This window comes from Trifolium pratense, linkage group LG1 (assembly GCF_020283565.1).
Source record: "Trifolium pratense cultivar HEN17-A07 linkage group LG1, ARS_RC_1.1, whole genome shotgun sequence".
Taxonomy (NCBI): domain Eukaryota; kingdom Viridiplantae; phylum Streptophyta; class Magnoliopsida; order Fabales; family Fabaceae; genus Trifolium; species Trifolium pratense.
This window is the reverse complement of record NC_060059.1, coordinates 17,318,635-17,336,361: the sequence shown is the minus strand read 5'-3', so window position 1 is coordinate 17,336,361 and position 17,727 is coordinate 17,318,635. Positions and strand designations below refer to the sequence as shown.

The following is a 17,727-nucleotide window of genomic DNA, read 5'->3' as shown; positions in this document are numbered from 1 at the left end:
TAGGTACTCCCTTTTTGCATAACATTATGCCTATTACTAATATTGATCAAAAGGGAATCACTACTTTTATAAATGATCAAAAAATTACTTTTGAATTTATAACAGATCCTCAAACTAGGATGTTAAATGAAGTCAAAGATATCCTTTTGAAAAAAGAAAAACAATTATGTTTTTTAAAAGAAGAAATTAGTGTGCTTAATATTAATGAGCAACTTGAAACTTATGATATTAAAAAGAAAATTAAGTCTTTAGAACAGGAATTTACTACAGAAATCTGTAATGATCTCCCAAATGCTTTTTGGGATAGAAAGAAACATGTTGTTTCTTTACCTTATATAGATGACTTTAATGAAAGTCAGATCCCTACTAAAGCTAGGCCAGCCCAAATGAACAATGATTACCTAAATTTGTGTAAAAAAGAAATACAATCTCTTTTAGACAAAGGTTTAATTAGACACTCTAAGTCTCCTTGGAGTTGTACTGCTTTCTATGTTAATAAGGCAGCTGAGAAGGAACGAGGAGTTCCTAGATTAGTAATCAATTATAAACCTCTTAATAAGGTTTTAAAATGGATTAGGTATCCTATTCCTAATAAAAAAGATTTATTAGATAGATTAAGTGATGCTTTAATCTTCTCAAAATTTGATATGAAATCAGGATACTGGCAAATCCAGATAACTGAAAATGATAAATATAAAACAGCTTTTACGGTACCGTTTGGACAGTTTGAATGGAATGTACTTCCATTTGGATTAAAAAATGCTCCTTCTGAATTTCAGAAAATCATGAATGATATTTTTAATCCATATTCTGAATTCATAATAGTTTATATTGATGATGTTTTAGTATTTTCTAAAACAATTGATCAACATATAAAACATTTAAAAATATTTAAGAATGTTGTTAAACACAATGGTTTAGTCTTATCAGCTACCAAGATGAAAATATTTCAAACTAAAGTTAGATTTCTGGGTCATATGATTGACCAAGGAACTATAATTCCTATAGAAAGAAGCATTGAATTTGCTTCCAAATTTCCTGATGTCATGTTAGACAAAACCCAATTACAGAGATTTTTAGGAAGTTTGAATTATATTTCAGATTATTACAAGAATTTATCCAGTGATACTGCAATTCTTTATAATAGGCTTAAAAATAAGCCTGACCCTTGGACAGATGCCCATACAAAGGCAGTCCAGAGAATTAAAACTAGGGTTAAATGCCTTCCTTGTTTATCTTTGGCAAATCCAAAGTTGTTTAAAATAGTAGAAACTGATGCTTCTAATATTGGCTATGGAGGAATATTAAAACAAGTCAATCCTGAAACTAATAAAGAAGTTTTGGTGAGATTCACCTCTGGTAAATGGAACCAGACTCAGTCAAAATATTCGACTATTAAGAAAGAAATGCTTTCCATTATTAAATGTATTTCAAAATTTCAAAGTGATTTATTAAATCAAAAATTTCTTTTAAGAATTGATTGTAGCTCTGCTAAATCAATCATTGAGAAGGATGTAAAGACCCTTGTAGCAAAACATATTTTTGCTAGTTGGCAGGCTCAATTCTCTTGCTGATTATTTAACCCGTGAATTTTTGCAGGGTAATGACAACCCCTTATAGGGGAAGAGGCCGAGGCCGTAATTCTGGTCGTGGCGGAAGAGGAGGTAACAATATGTTGCCTTACCAAGAACAGAATATTTCCCTAATAGGGGATTGGACTACAGTGGGAAAACTTAGGCAATTGCCTGCCCCACCTAAGAAAGAAGATCAATCTTCTTCATCTTCAAATAAGATAATATCTTACAAAGAGATAATGGTTAATGAACCAAAAGAACAGGTATCTGAATATTTTGAAAATCCTGTCACAGAAAAAATAATCCATATTGATGACGAAGATTTGTCATTAACCAGTATTGACGGATGGTCAATTAAAACAAGATATTTAGAATCCAGAGGATATGCTGGACTTTATGGCAAATCAAGGCCAAATTTAGAAATTTTGCTGACAGTTACTGAATCAGTAACTATAACACATTATTATCAGAATAATAATCCAGAAAGTTTCATAAATTTCAGTAAATGTCATATAAACAAAATCTTATTACCAAGAGAATGGGGTCTGAATCCAAATGGTGAAAAGGCAATAAAAATTGCTGAGGGTAAATATATTTACTTTAATTATTGGGATTATATCCAGGCTTTTACCCAAGCTTTTTATTACCAAAATCCGAAAAACAAACATTCTTGGTTTTTCTCGGTAAATCCAGAAATAGTGGAGAAACCCATGCCAAATTGGTTTTTTAATTGGTGGATCAAATTTGGTCCTTCTCTAGAAATCTTACCTAAGGAAGTAGGAGAATTATATACTCCGTGGTGTGACAATAGCTCTTTAATATCAAAGATAGCTTCCAATAAGCTAATTACAGGACAATGTCCCTGTTTATTCTTCATAAAATTTCAAATCCCATGGATATGGAGGTGGACAGTAACCATATCCAAAGATGAATTTAACATCCCCATTTTGGAAAGAAATTTCTTTTACAAATGGTGGACCAAGATGAGTTCTGAAGATATTCAGGATTTAATATCCAGGATAAAAATTGTTATTAATGAAGATAAAGCCACAAGTACCAAAGGCCATAGCAGCCAGGACTCTATGGCTAATTTGAAAGATTATTTTCAAAGGAAATATCCTAAAGAATCAGAAGAAGAAATCATGGTCAGAATTTTGGACCATATGAAAACCCAGTTTTTTAATGCTTTTCCCTCAACAGCAAAAGGAGATAATATGTCCACTTCTTCCCAAGGATCCGTTGGGCAAAATATGTTTGAAGGTTTAGCTGGGGAATCTCAGCCGGAGGATGAACCTACCCAGGAAGACTTCTGGGATGCCATGATCCAGTCAATAAGAACCAAGAAGGACAAGAACCAGTAAAAATAAATTAACTGGTCAATAAGTTAATTATAATTCAGCTGAACCTTGTTGTCGGCAAAACAAGACAAATAGGTCTTTATCAACTTTATTAAAGTTTTATGTCAGTTGTCCGTTTGTAAATTATATTTTATGCTTTTTTGATGCCTTTTTGTATGATAGTGCGACAGATGTGACGATGGGGCCCATTGAGCACCCGGCATTATCCCACTATCCTTTGTTTATTTGGGTTGGACAGCTGTAGGTTAATGTTACCTTTTACCGGATCAAATAGTGATCCCTTATTTCCCTATATATAGAGGTCTTTGCCTCACTTGTAAATTATCGAATTTTATCATAAATAAAATCTTATATACTCTCTCTTTCCAAAAACCTTTTCCTACTTTACACCCCGCTGCGACGGCACTGTAGCACCTCCGTCTTATTGGAAACTTGTTGTGTAGCACCTCCGTCTTATTGGAAACTTGTTGATATATATATATATATATATATATATATATATATATATATATATATATATATATATATATATATATATATATATATATATATATCATACTTTAAAATAAATATTGTGTTGAATAAATTAAATTAATCATTTTAATTATTAGTAATTTTAAGTATTACTGGACATAATAAGCAAAATTATATCACAGGTCATTTGTCTTATTTATTTGTAACATTTTAGTCTTTTATTTTTTTCTCATTTAATTCTTTTATTTTCTTTTCGTCCCTGTAAAATTGGTTAGTTTCGGTTTCCGTCCCTATCAAAAAAACATCCACCCGTTTTTCCCCCGTAAAATTTATACTCATAGGTTTTAGTCCCTCATTTAACTTGTCAGCAAAATAAACCATTGCGTGGCATGGGTTCCGTGACGTGGCAAGTGCCCCGATGGAAAGGTTGACACGTAAAGACAAAAAACTGGTGAAAATACAAAAATACCGAAGTACCAAAATCAAAGTTAAAATTGCAAAATTTTAACTCCTTCATCCAAACAAATCAAAGTTATTTTATTTATTAAAAATTACGAAAAAGTTCATACTTTAAAATAAAAATATAAAATAAATATTGTGTTGAATGATTTAATCATTTTATTTTAATTTTAAACTTGTTATTTTAATTTTGGTCATTATTATAAGCAAAAATTAACTACTTTTAAATTAATTAATATTGTTATTCCTAATATACATTTACTTTTTAAAAGGTGCATGTGATTTCCAAAGAAAATAAGGTTTATTTCTAGTAAATTCACTCATGTTTTATATTAAATCAAGAAAATTAATTACACTTAACTAAATTTCTTAAACACTTCGTAAGTTTTTTTTGCCCATAAATATAACAGGAGGGAGTAACTCTTTTTATTTAATAACTAGCGATAGGGCGCGTTCCGCGCCTATCTGTGTCTATGATGCAAATTAATGTAAAATAAAAAAGGCATGTCGTATGTTATGATGTGTTTGTTAATAAAAGATTTTTTGCTGCTCAAAAAAAAAAAACCTTATGTTATGGTGAACTTGTTAATAAAAGATTTTTCTTGCTAAAAAAAGTCAAATGTATTGTTGGTATTCTCTCTATTAAAAGTCCACACTAAATTTTTTTGTATCATCTTTATATATAGGTATATATATGAGATATAGATAGAGGATAGAAAAATTGGAGGTACCAACATAGTTGAGATATCTATATCTACCTTGATATCTAGATGCTCTTAATTATATAAAACTATTCTTTGGAAACTATCAGACAAATGAAACCACACAAACAAATACTGTATTAAACTATTTTTCGGAAACATGTTGTACACTTATTTATAGTGTGACCATATTATCTAAACTTTAAAAACTACTGATATGGGACTTTTTTCTACTAAACTTTGACAAAACATGAACGACATAAACCTATTATTTAACCGTAATTTTTTCCTCTCTTTTTCATGTGATCCACATCATCCTTATCCTTAATCTATAATATGTAATAAGTCAGACATATTTTCCTTTCTCTCTCCTCTCCTCATTCAACCTCATTCCTAACATTTAATGTTTCTTTTGCAAAATTTATTTAGTATTACTATCAAGTCTTTACGTTTATTTAGTCTTTACGTTTATGGTTCAATTGATTCAACATTTAATAGTGGATTTGTCCAATTACTCATTCTCCTATTCAATTTTGTCCATATCATGTTATCGTTTACTATTATTAAGGATCGCATCAATTTACCATTTAATAGTGGATTTGTCCATATCATGTTATCGTTTACTATTATTAAAGAAATTTTACACCTAATATTAATGACTAATAATTTTACACCTAATAAACGGAATCACTTAATGACTAATAATTTGTCCATATCATGTCCATCCCAATCACTTTCATAGAAATTTTACACCTAATATTAATGACTAATAATTTTTACCATTCCCCATAAAATCACGTCAAATTCATTCAAATCAACAGCAATACCATCAAGCTTCTGAGATAACCTGTTCAAGAACCGTAAGAGGATGGTTAGTCTGTTTGAGTTTAGGAATTGATGGGTATTTTATAATATCCTTTTCAGTATAATTAAGTCACCTAAATTCTCTCTTTTAGTTTCTGATTTTTGATAAGAAACACATGGAATGATATTAATGCATATAAAATGTGACTTAATGAATTCTGATTCGATCATGATCATATAATAAAACCGAATCAGATGAGTATAAATGCATACCCTATTTTCTGATTTGTTAGTAAATGTCGATATTGTTACCAAACTTCTCTATCAATCCCATTCATTACACTTAATTATCTAAGGATATTGTTAGTAAATAACATGTTCAAGAATTGTATATATGGTAATTAAAATAATGAGTAAACCATTCAAGTTGGTCAAACAATATCAATCTCTCCAATTCCGTTCGTGAACCAAATAAAAAACAAAGCACGGGAAAAAATAAGGTAAACAAGGTAACTATAGTACACAATTTAATTTTATACAATATTCAGCCTAAAAAAATTTACGTACACATTTTTTTTTTTACAATATTACAATATTCAATAATTTCCTTCCTAAACTGATTTATATCCCACAAATCCCGATCCTAAAAATTAGGCAATAAGTTATGCAGACACTAGAATTGCTCAACCCTTAATTCTATTTAAACGTGAAGACTTAACAAACATTCTACATCTCCTAGAACACTCACATACGTTTATTTTTTTCTTCAGCTTGCTACTATTTTTTTCTTTTTTCATTTTCCTATTTCCAATGGCACCAAAACACGATGCAATTTCTGAAATCACACCTGCTAAGGAGAATTGGAACATAATCGTCAGAATCGTCCGTTTTGGTATGTTAAATATATGGCGAAAGATAAACTGCCATTCTCAATGGAGATGGTGCTCATGGATGTTAAAGTAATTATTGTTATAATAAATTGGAAAATCAACAAAATTATCTTGAAATGACATTGGTTACTATTAATGTTGAAATATCTATCTATAATGTCAACTTAAAATAGTAATGTAAAATTATCAATGTAAATGTCAACTTGCAATAGTAAATCTAAGTTAATGTATTCATAATTTTAGTAGTATAAATACCACCCTTTGGATCATGTAAAAGACACACTTTGAGAGCAATAAGTAATCTCATCCAAAATTCTCCATTCTCTTCATTCTCATAATTAGTATAATATATATTTATAGTATTATAACTACATTAGTAATTTATATCATTATATTAGTCCTTAAAGGATACTTAAATATTTGATTTTCTCAACACGTTATCAGCACGATCGTTTCTATCGGAAGTGATTTACCACCACTAGGTATATATCATCTATCCTTATTACTTTAATCTTATGATAATTATAATTATTATTCGCCCCGTTATAGAGAACTGGCAATTTGTCAAGTGATTTATAATTAGAGTGGCTATTATTATTATTATTATTACTACTACTTTACCCACTTATTATAGAAAACTCACAACTTGTCAAGAACTTTATAATAAGTGTGAATATTATTTAAGTTTTGTGTGGAGGTCTAAAATCCCCATAATATCACAAAAGATAATTTTTAATTAATAATACTAATTTCCATGGAGGTGTTCAAAACCCCATCTATATTACTAACTTTCATACTTAATGGAGGATTAAAACCCCATATCTATGACTAACTTTTATACTTAATGGAGGTATTCAAAACCCCATCTATATTACTAACTTTCATACTTAATGGAGGATTAAAACCCCATATCTATGACTAACTTTTATACTTAATGGAGGTATTCAAAACCCCATCTATATTACTAACTTTCATACTTAATGGAGGATTAAAACCCCATATCTATGACTAACTTTTATACTTAATGGAGGTATTCAAAACCCCATCTATATTACTAACTTTCATACTTAATGGAGGATTAAAACCCCATATGTATGACTAACTTTTATACTTAATGGAGGTGTCCAAAAACCCCATCTATAATACTAATCTTCATATTAAATGGAAGACTAAAATCCACATCTATAATATTGCTAACTTTAATTCTTAATGGAAGACTAAAATCTCAGTCAATAATATTATTTCACGAGAGACTCATAATTAAGATTTTGAAATTTGATATTATTTAAAGTTATTATCATATAACTTTACATGTTGTTCTCTCCATTTGTGCATCTTAAGAGCTAGATGATTTTTAACACACTTAGAATATTTTTACTCATTCCCAACGGTAACAAACAATAAAATTTAACACTTTTCTCATATCCCCTAACGGCCACATAACGGCCATGAACAGTAAAAGCTTACATTTTTCCACTATCTCCCAACGGCCACAAACCCAACGGTAACGTAACGGACACTTCATAAAATTCACCTATAAATACTTCACCTTCACTCATAAGTTTTCATACCATTCTCAAACTTTTACTCATATTTCCAAAATGTTTAAATTTTTTCTTATGCTTATCACTCTACTTGTCTTTATGTTTTTCATCTTCTGGATCACCAAATATGAAGAATTAGGAGAACCTTTTATAATAGTAACAATATTTGTTGTTTTACCATTACTAGTATTAGCCTGGTTTATTAGCTGATAGAATCATGGTTTTTGTAATCATAGCTATTGAATAAAATAATTTATTTTTTTTTGTCATTGTTTATACATTAAAAAAATTGATTCTGTTCTTTTGTATTTTAGATATAAACATGTCAAACGTTAAGCATCATTTCAAAATTCTAAACATAACCGGAGATAATTACATAACATGGAACAATAGCATACCCCGAAATAAATGCAACAACATTTAATCGTGGGCGTGGTGGCCATAATCGTCATAAAGGACGAGGGGGTAAAGCTCATTTTGATGGTCGAGGCAGAAATCACGGTCGAAACCACTTTCGTGGTAGAGGTCGTGGACGAGGATATGTGAATAATTATAGGCCTCCTAAATATGACCAAAATAATAAGAATCATCAAGGTAAAGGTAAATATATCCAAGAAGGTTCCTCAAGGAACCGTGATGATATCTGTTTTAGATGCGGAAAGAATGGACATTGGTCTAAGACGTGTAGGACAACAGAACACCTGTGTAAAAAATACAGGGCATCTGTTGAAGAAAAGGGAAAGGAAGTAAATTTTAATGAAGTTGAACCCAATAATGATACTACCTACCTTGAGGCTGCTGATTTTGTTGAAGAAGAAAATGAAATGAATATGAATTAAGTAACTAATTAATTAAGTATTTGAATAATGTGTGGTGTGCTTGTATTACTTAATAATATGTGTGACTTGTGTGGTGTGCTTGTATTACTTAATAATATGTGTGACTTGTGTGGTGTGCTTGTATTACTTAATAATATGTGTGACTTGTGTGGTGTGCTTGTATTACTTAATAATATGTGTGACTTGTGTGCTGTGCTTGAATTACTTAATAATATGTATGACTTATGTGGTGGGCATTGTGTAATATTTGGTTATTGAATAATAATGTTGAATGTATTATATTATTGTTTTCCTATCTTTAATCTTGATTTTATTTTAAGAAGGTCAGACATGGAACATGTCAAAGACATTTGCATCCCGGACAGTGGAACTACCCACACGATCCTCAAAAGTAAGAAATATTTCAATGATTTAAATTCTACTAAAGGTGTGATAAATACTATCTCAGGACCTGCTGATTTAATAGAAGGGACAGGTAATGCTATGTTCATGTTACCAAATGGAACAAAATTTGTCATTAATGATGCTTTATATTCTCCTAAATCAAAGAGAAATTTGTTGAGTTTTAATGACATATATCGTCAAGGGTTTGACACTGAAACTGTAACTGAAGGCAATATGAAATATATTAATATTACTACTAATGTTTCTGGAAAGAAGAAAACCTTAGAAAAGCTACCAAAATTGCCTTCGGGATTACATTATACATATATACATAAAATTGAATGTAATTTGGTAGTAAAAGAAGACCCCAAAACTATGATTTTATGGCATGACCGTTTAGGTCACCCTGGCTCAACAATGATGCGAAAAATAATTGAAAGTACTCATGGTCATCCTTTGAAAGGTTTAAAGTTTACAAAAGAGGATAAACCATGTGAAGCCTGTTCTCTTGGAAAACTAATAACAAAACATTCACCAGGCAAAATTCATACAGAATCACCTGCATTTCTTGAAAGGATTCAAGGTGATATATGTGGACCTATCCATCCACCGTCTGGACCATTCAGATATTTTATGGTATTAATTGATGCATCTAGTAGATGGTCGTATGTTTGTTTATTGTCAAGTCGTGATATGGCATTTGCAAAATTTCTTGCACAAATAATTAAATTAAGAGCACAATTTCCTGATTATACTATAAAGAAAATTAGACTTGACAATGCTGGTGAATTTACATCAGAATCATTCAATAATTATTGCATGTCAGTAGGAATCACTGTTGAACACCTTGTTCCTCATGTGCATACACAAAATGGCTTAGCTGAGTCATTAATAAAACGTCTTCAATATATAGCTAGACCATTAATAATGAGAACTAAGCTACCAGTTACTGTTTGGGGTCATGCAATTTTACATGCTGCAGCACTCATCCGTCTAAGGCCGAGTGCTGATCATAAACACACCCCTTATCAGCTTGCAATTGGTAAGGAACCAAATATTTCCCATTTAAAAATTTTTGGTTGTGCAGTATATGTCCCAATAGCTCCACCACAAAGAACAAAAATGGGACCTCAAAGGAGATTGGGAATATATGTAGGGTATGAATCACCGTCTATTATTAGATACCTTGAACCTTTAACAGGTGATGTTTTTCAGGCAAGATTTGCTGACTGTCATTTTGATGAAACAAAATTTCCAACACTAGGGGGAGAAAATAAACACATAGAAAATGAAATAACATGGTATGTACCATCTTTATTACATTTGGACCCATATAATAAATCATGGGAAGAAAATGTAAAGAAAATAGTACACTTACAAGATTTAGCAAACCAACTGCCAGATTCATTCACTGATTTGAAAAGAGTGACAAAGTCACATGTACCAGCTATAAATGTCCCAGCTAGAATTGATATTTCAAAAACAAATGATGTAGCAAGTACATCCAAGGCACGCTTGAAGCGTGGCCGACCTATGGGATCCAAAGACAAAAATCCCCGAAAAAGAAAAGAAACAGAAAAGGTGAATATGATTGAAAGTGATCCTGAAAAGACACTAGATAACAACAAATCCATGATTGAAAATTGTGCTCTCGAAGAAGCACAAAATGATGACAATGAGATCATTAATAATGAAGCTGATAACAAGAATGATCTCGAGATTTCAATAAATTATGTTAATACAGGAAATCTGTGGAGCCGAAAAAGTATGAACATTGATGAAATATTTTCGTTCTCAATTGCATGTGAAATCATAAACGAAAATGATGATCCTGAACCCAAAACTGTGAATGAATGTCAAAATAGACATGATTGGAAAAATTGGAAAGATGCGATAAATACTGAGTTAAACTCCCTTAAAAATCGAAAAGTATTTGGACCCATTGTGGATATACCTGAAGGTGTGAAACCTGTTGGGTATAAGTGGGTCTTTGTAAGAAAACGAAATGAGAAAAATGAGATTGTAAGATACAAGGCTCGTCTTGTTGCACAAGGTTTTTCCCAAAGACCAGGAATTGATTATGAGGTAACATATTCTCCTGTTATGGATGCCATTACTTTTCGTTATTTAATTGGTTTATCAGTGTTTAACAAATTGGACATGTATCTCATGGATGTTGTTACTGCTTACTTGTATGGATCACTTGATAGTAACATATATATGAAAATCCCGGAAGGATTTAAGATGCCTGAAAACTCAAAACCCAGAGAGACGTATGCAATAAAGTTGCAAAGGTCATTATACGGGTTAAAGCAGTCAGGACGCATGTGGTATAATAGACTGAGTGAATATTTATTTAAAGAAGGCTATGTAAATAATCCTATTTGCCCTTGTGTTTTTATAAGAAAAACAATATTTGGTTTTGTAATAATCGCTGTCTATGTTGATGATTTAAATATCATTGGTACCAATAAAGAAATTAAAGAAGCAAGAGATTACTTAAAGAAAGAATTTGAAATGAAAGATTTGGGGAAAACCAAATTCTGCCTTGGTTTGCAAATTGAATATACTAAAAATGGTATATTGGTACATCAATCAAACTATACAGAAAGGGTATTGAAAAGATTCAACATGGACAAAGCCAACCCTTTGAGTACCCCAATGATGGGCAGAACATTAAATGTTGAAAAGGATCCGTTTAGACCTAAGGAAGAAAATGAAACAGATCTTGGCTCTGAAGTACCATACCTCAGTGCCATTGGGGCACTCATGTACCTTGCCAACTGTACAAGGCCTGATATAGCTTTTGCAGTGAATTTACTAGCAAGATTCAGTTCATGTCCTACAAAGAGACATTGGAAAGGAATAAAACATATTTTTCGATATCTCCGAGGTACTTCTGATTTTGGTTTGTTTTATTCTAACAATACAAAACCAGTTTTACTTGGTTATGCAGATGCAGGATATTTGTCAGATCCACATAATGCTAAATCACAGACTGGATATGTGTTTACATATGGTGACACCGCAATATCATGGAGATCTCAAAAGCAAACACTTGTAGCAACTTCTTCAAATCATGCTGAAGTAATTGCCCTCCATGAAGCTAGCAAAGAATGTAGATGGTTGAGATCAGTAACTCAACATATCCAAGGAACGTCTGGTTTACCAACTGATAAGAATCCAACAATTTTGTATGAAGACAATGCTGCATGTGTTACTCAGATGAAAGAAGGTTACGTCAAAAGTGATAGAACCAAACACATCCCTCCAAAATTCTTCTCATTCACACAAGAGCTAGAAAGAAACAAAGAGGTTGATATTCAATACATTCGTTTGAGTGAAAATGTGGCGGATCTCTTTACAAAGGCACTTTCTACATCAGTCTTCAAGAAACACGTACGAAGTATTGGAATGCGTCACCTTCGAGACCTTTGAAGAAGAATTACCTAGGCTTGGTTAAGGGGGAGCATAATGTTGTACTCTTTTTCCCTTATTGAGGTTTTTATCCCAATGGGTTTTTCCTAATAAGGTTTTTAACGAGGCAACGTATGTTCCCATCACAAATTCGACTAAGCTTCAATAAAGCACCATGATAGATATTTCAAAGGGGGAGTGTTATAATAAATTGGAAAATCAACAAAATTATCTTGAAATGACATTGGTTACTATTAATGTTGAAATATCTATCTATAATGTCAACTTAAAATAGTAATGTAAAATTATCAATGTAAATGTCAACTTGCAATAGTAAATCTAAGTTAATGTATTCATAATTTTAGTAGTATAAATACCACCCTTTGGATCATGTAAAAGACACACTTTGAGAGCAATAAGTAATCTCATCCAAAATTCTCCATTCTCTTCATTCTCATAATTAGTATAATATATATTTATAGTATTATAACTACATTAGTAATTTATATCATTATATTAGTCCTTAAAGGATACTTAAATATTTGATTTTCTCAACAATTATATTATTATTAATTTTACAAATTATTGATGTTTATTTATTAATAATATATATATATATATATATATATATATATATATATATATATATATATATATATATATATATATATATATATATATATATATATATATATTTTACGGTATACAATTTTGATTTTTTAAGTTTTATGTTTTTCATAGGGCGATCGCATTCACGCAACTGTACGTCGGACACTGATCTATAAGTTCGAGAAAGATCTCAAGGAGGACAGTGTATTTACGATTTCCAATTTTGGTGTTGCTGCGAACATTGGTTCGTATAGAACTACGAGACATATGTACAAGCTCAATTTTCAATTTGCAACTAGATTAAAATTGTCTGAAAATCGTTTTGTGCCACCGAATTTGTATTTGATTAGTACCCGAGTGAAATTTTTTCTGGGCACTATGACACTGACTATCTGGTTGGTAAGTTTTTATCTTTATTTTAGTTTAAACTTATCTTATTCAATAATAGTTTACAATAGTTTAATGACGTACTATTGTTTGACTTAATTTTTTAGATTTTATGGGAATGTTGACTGGTGTTGGTGTGGAGAAAACATATGATAGAAATGGAACTCAATCCAAGATGGTTGTTGTAGAACTAGACCATGATGGGTATGCTTTATGATTCATTGTTTATTATGGTTTATTATGATTTATGTCTTATATTTTTTAAATTTTAAGGTTGTTGTTATTGTGCAGATATAAATTCAAGTGTACCTTATTTGGTTCGTATGTCGACGTGCTAAATTCTTATATTGCATCAGGAGAGATTGAAAATGTTGTTATGGTCATCCTTTTGGCTAAAGTTAAGATATTTCAAGGTGACTCACGGATCAATATGTCCTTTTTTTTTTTTTTCCGATTTACCTAATGATATTAAAAATATATTTTAATATGATCATCACTTAAAATACAATATACTCTTCAAAATACAATACAGGTAGGGCAACTGTTCAAAATACTATATACTCTACAAAAATACTATTCAACCCGGTGTTTTCTGCTGCCATTGACCTTAAGAAAAGGTAACTTTTTGTTTTTACATAACTAAACGATCTGAAACTTATATCAATCATGCAAATTAATAACTAATGTTTTTTCACATTTAGGATGATTGATAACAAGATACCCCTTCACCGGGTATATCTCGCCTTCAAGACAATTCAAAGATTTCCCTCATGGAAGACTTTATACTACTAAATTCATGGTGAAGTTGATGTTGAAGGTGATGAATCTAATGTAGAATCGGATTGGTATATAAGTTATTCTCTATATTATTTCCCTCTTGAAGTTGATGTTGAAGGTGATGAATCTAATGTAGAATCTGTTGCTCAGGTATATTAACTTTAATTCATGTTTATATCTGTCTGTATCTGTAAATGTTATTGTTAATATATCTCAATTTCCCTCTTGTTAAACATTTCTATTTTGTATGTTTAATATGGTAATATTTTCCACCTATTGATGTTATCTGTCCTATTAATTTGCAGGATTCAATGGACATATCAATTGATGAGACAGAAGTCTTAAAGAGCCGGACAATTGATGTGTTTTTTCGCATACAATTTGTGATGAATAGCATAAATAAGACTTACCATGATAACCCATGTATTTCCATATGCTCTATTTATCAAATAAAAGGAATTCATTATTATTAAGTTTCATTTATGTAGTTTTTATACTCCCTCCGGTCCTTTTTATAAGGAACACTTAGGGCAAAAAATTTGGTCCTTTTTATAAGAAACTTTGACTAATTTTCAAATGTTTTAAATGTTCAATTTCACTTATGCCCTTATTTATTATGAGAGAGAATTTAAAAATAAGTAAACTAGTTGAATAAAGAGTAATTAAATAAGGGTATATATGGAAAAAAATTAAATTTATAAGAGTATTAAATGAAAATAATTATGTTAAATGTGATTCCTTGGTCTGTGTGATTTTTTCAAATTGCTCCTTATAAAAAGGACCGGAGGGAGTATTTTCTTAGCAATGATGGATTTATAAAATTACCGAGTAGATACTTAATTTTGGTAAATTTCAATTGACATTTAGTATTAGTACCTCAACAGTGTTGCCTTCTTTTGCAACAACTCTTTTAATAAAATTCACATCTGTGTTGTCTTCACAATGCTACATAAAAAAAAGGAATCATGTAACGGTAAGTATGCTAAATAATATTTCATAACAGTACAGAATACCAGCACAACATACCTGCGTTGGATCCCGAAATGTCACAATATCATGTATAGCAGGATTCCAGATGTAATATGAAGCCTGAGGATATTAACCAGTAAAACATAAAAAGAGATGAAATAATAGGTACACTTATTTTTAGAAGGTAGATAATATGGCAAAAACGATGAAAACGGGTTTGGGGAAAGATGAGAGGGTAGATAATATATTGGTAGAAGGTAGATAAAGATGAGAAGGTAGAAAATATGTTGGTGGGAAAGATGAGATGTGAAACCTAGATGAAAGATGAATGTGGTTGCTGTTGTGGATCACAACTCATAGCCATGTCTTTTTTATCTTCTTTATCTATTTGTTTTTTTTTTTAATTAATGGTTTTATTTTATTGGTTTACCTCGCCTTTTCCAAAGATGAGACCAGAAGTCCAACTAATTTTCTCCCCAAGAGGTGCTTCGTCTTGCCGCTCAGGAGCTAAGCTGTCCTTTTGTTTCTTCAACCAACACTGAATCAACAAAATCGAACGCTATGACTTATAAGCTCAAGGACAACTTTTTTATTAAAAGATTAAAAATTCCTTTACAAAATGGAAAACTAAAAAGATGGTCTTGAACACAACTGAACTCTATAGTACTGCATAAGTTCAATCCAAAAGAATTTGCAAAAAGCCATAACAGAAACCAATTCAGTGGCATGATGATTCCCATTGGTTTTACTTGCCAACATCTCAACCTCTAAGATACTAATTTTTAACTTCACATTCAAAAAACACCTCATAAGTGGGTTGGACACACTTTGCTAATCCAAGTCTAAACATACAAATTCCTGAAATGCACTGCATCATGCTGCAAAATTAATGAACTTGCTTTTTTGCACTTCGATATTTTAGCACTTACTACTCACAACCATTTAAAACAAAAACAGTTTTTTTCCCCACACTTTGCATTCTCATGCTCACACTACCAAGTACCACTACACTACCAACCAAATAAGAAACCAGGCTCCATAAAACCACCCGATTAAAATTGGAAAATCTCTTCTATTTTTCTATAGTTCACCATAAATAAATACAGAAGCACATGTGCAATAAAATACATATATGTTTATGAAGCTTTGGATCAACTAATTGAGTAATTGAAGCCAAATTACTTACTTGAGCCTCCACCCCGAGAGTGCGACCAATGCATCTGAAATTTCCTCGCTTGAAAAATTGAAGAACATAAATCGTAAGAAATTGAGAAAAGGCTGAATATCTGAAATATTCTTAATAAAATCTGTAAAAACCTATAGTGCAAATCAAAGTACTTAATTCTCTATAAACCCTATGAAAGACGGAATATCTTTACAAGAAACCATTGCATTAAAATGTGCTAGAGAGAAGTAAAGATAAAAGAGAGCATCAAGATAAGATGCTTACATATCTACGCATTAGGCGTTCAAAGCACCAAAATGCGTCTGATTCATCATCAAGAAGAATTATCATTGGAGAGCATAGGTCACTCATTCCTGTTCAGAAATTACACCTATACTCCCAAACCAAGAAGGAAGACAATCTCAAAGAAGTTGTATCAGCAAAACCAACACAACAACAACACATCTAGATACCTCTCCTGCAAATATCAGACACACCACAGACCGAGTAAACATTACTGTTAGTTAAATCAAAACAACAACAATAACAACATAATCCCCAAAATCAGACGATAATATCACACTGACATAAACAAAAATAACAAACAAAAAAGTGTGGTCGATTGAGTAAGACTGAGTAACCTAACCTTATACGACAAGATGGATGTTCAACTGCAATTAACGATGGCGGAACACGATGAAAAAGAATGCGAATTTTAAGGAATCGAACTTGAAATGTGATGAATATTTTGCAAGTGTACAAATAGGCGTCAAGTAGTATAAAAATCGTTCTTTCCACAGGGATTGTTGTAATTCAAAAACTAATTGAATTCATATTTAAACATATAAATTTCAATGTAAAAATGGGGGGGGGGAATTTGTTGATTCAAATTTCGATCACAAGAATTGGAAATAACTTAAGATTAAAATCAATAGGAGAAAAGCGATTGATCCTTTTGGTTCATCTAATTACTACTTCTCTTGGTAATTTCATGTATAATAACGAATTTACTCAATTTAGTTTCACGATTAGATTAAATCAAAAATAATTATGCCCAATGTCTTGGTAACATAATCCTCTCCCTTGATCATTGATCCCTAATGTCTTAGGTAATCTATGATCAATTGAGGTTTACAACCTTTAATCCTTTAATCTCAATTAACGATCCGAAATGTCTTAAGTGAAAGTTAATTGATCAATCGTTCCTAGATCGATCATTCATTCCTATCGTCATAGTAAAACAAATAATTGAAAACATTACACAATTGATCAAGTTATGCAAAGCATTAAGAACAAGGAATGATTGAAGAAACTAACTTCGTAATTCATTAATCATAACATATGATAATCACATAGTTCAAGAGAAATAATAATAA

General features: G+C 31.0%; 1 protein-coding gene across 2 annotated transcripts in view; it reads right to left on the bottom strand.

Annotated features, from left to right (window-relative positions):
* The window catches only part of LOC123902382, a 30,979-nt gene extending 13,891 nt beyond the window's left edge, over nt 1-17,088 (bottom strand). The window contains exons 1-6 of one of the 2 annotated variants that reach the window (XM_045952090.1): nt 16,998-17,088; nt 16,637-16,829; nt 16,373-16,420; nt 15,617-15,724; nt 15,244-15,306; nt 15,094-15,162 (exon numbers count right to left, since the gene is read on the bottom strand). In XM_045952090.1, the coding sequence (XP_045808046.1) occupies nt 15,094-15,162; nt 15,244-15,306; nt 15,617-15,724; nt 16,373-16,420; nt 16,637-16,723 (375 nt within the window). In that variant the 5' untranslated portion in view covers nt 16,724-16,829; nt 16,998-17,088. The remainder of the gene's footprint in view (nt 1-15,093; nt 15,163-15,243; nt 15,307-15,616; nt 15,725-16,372; nt 16,421-16,636; nt 16,830-16,997) is intronic. The other variant, XM_045952091.1, reaches the window with a different exon arrangement.
* Nucleotides 17,089-17,727: the final 639 nt, after the last annotated feature.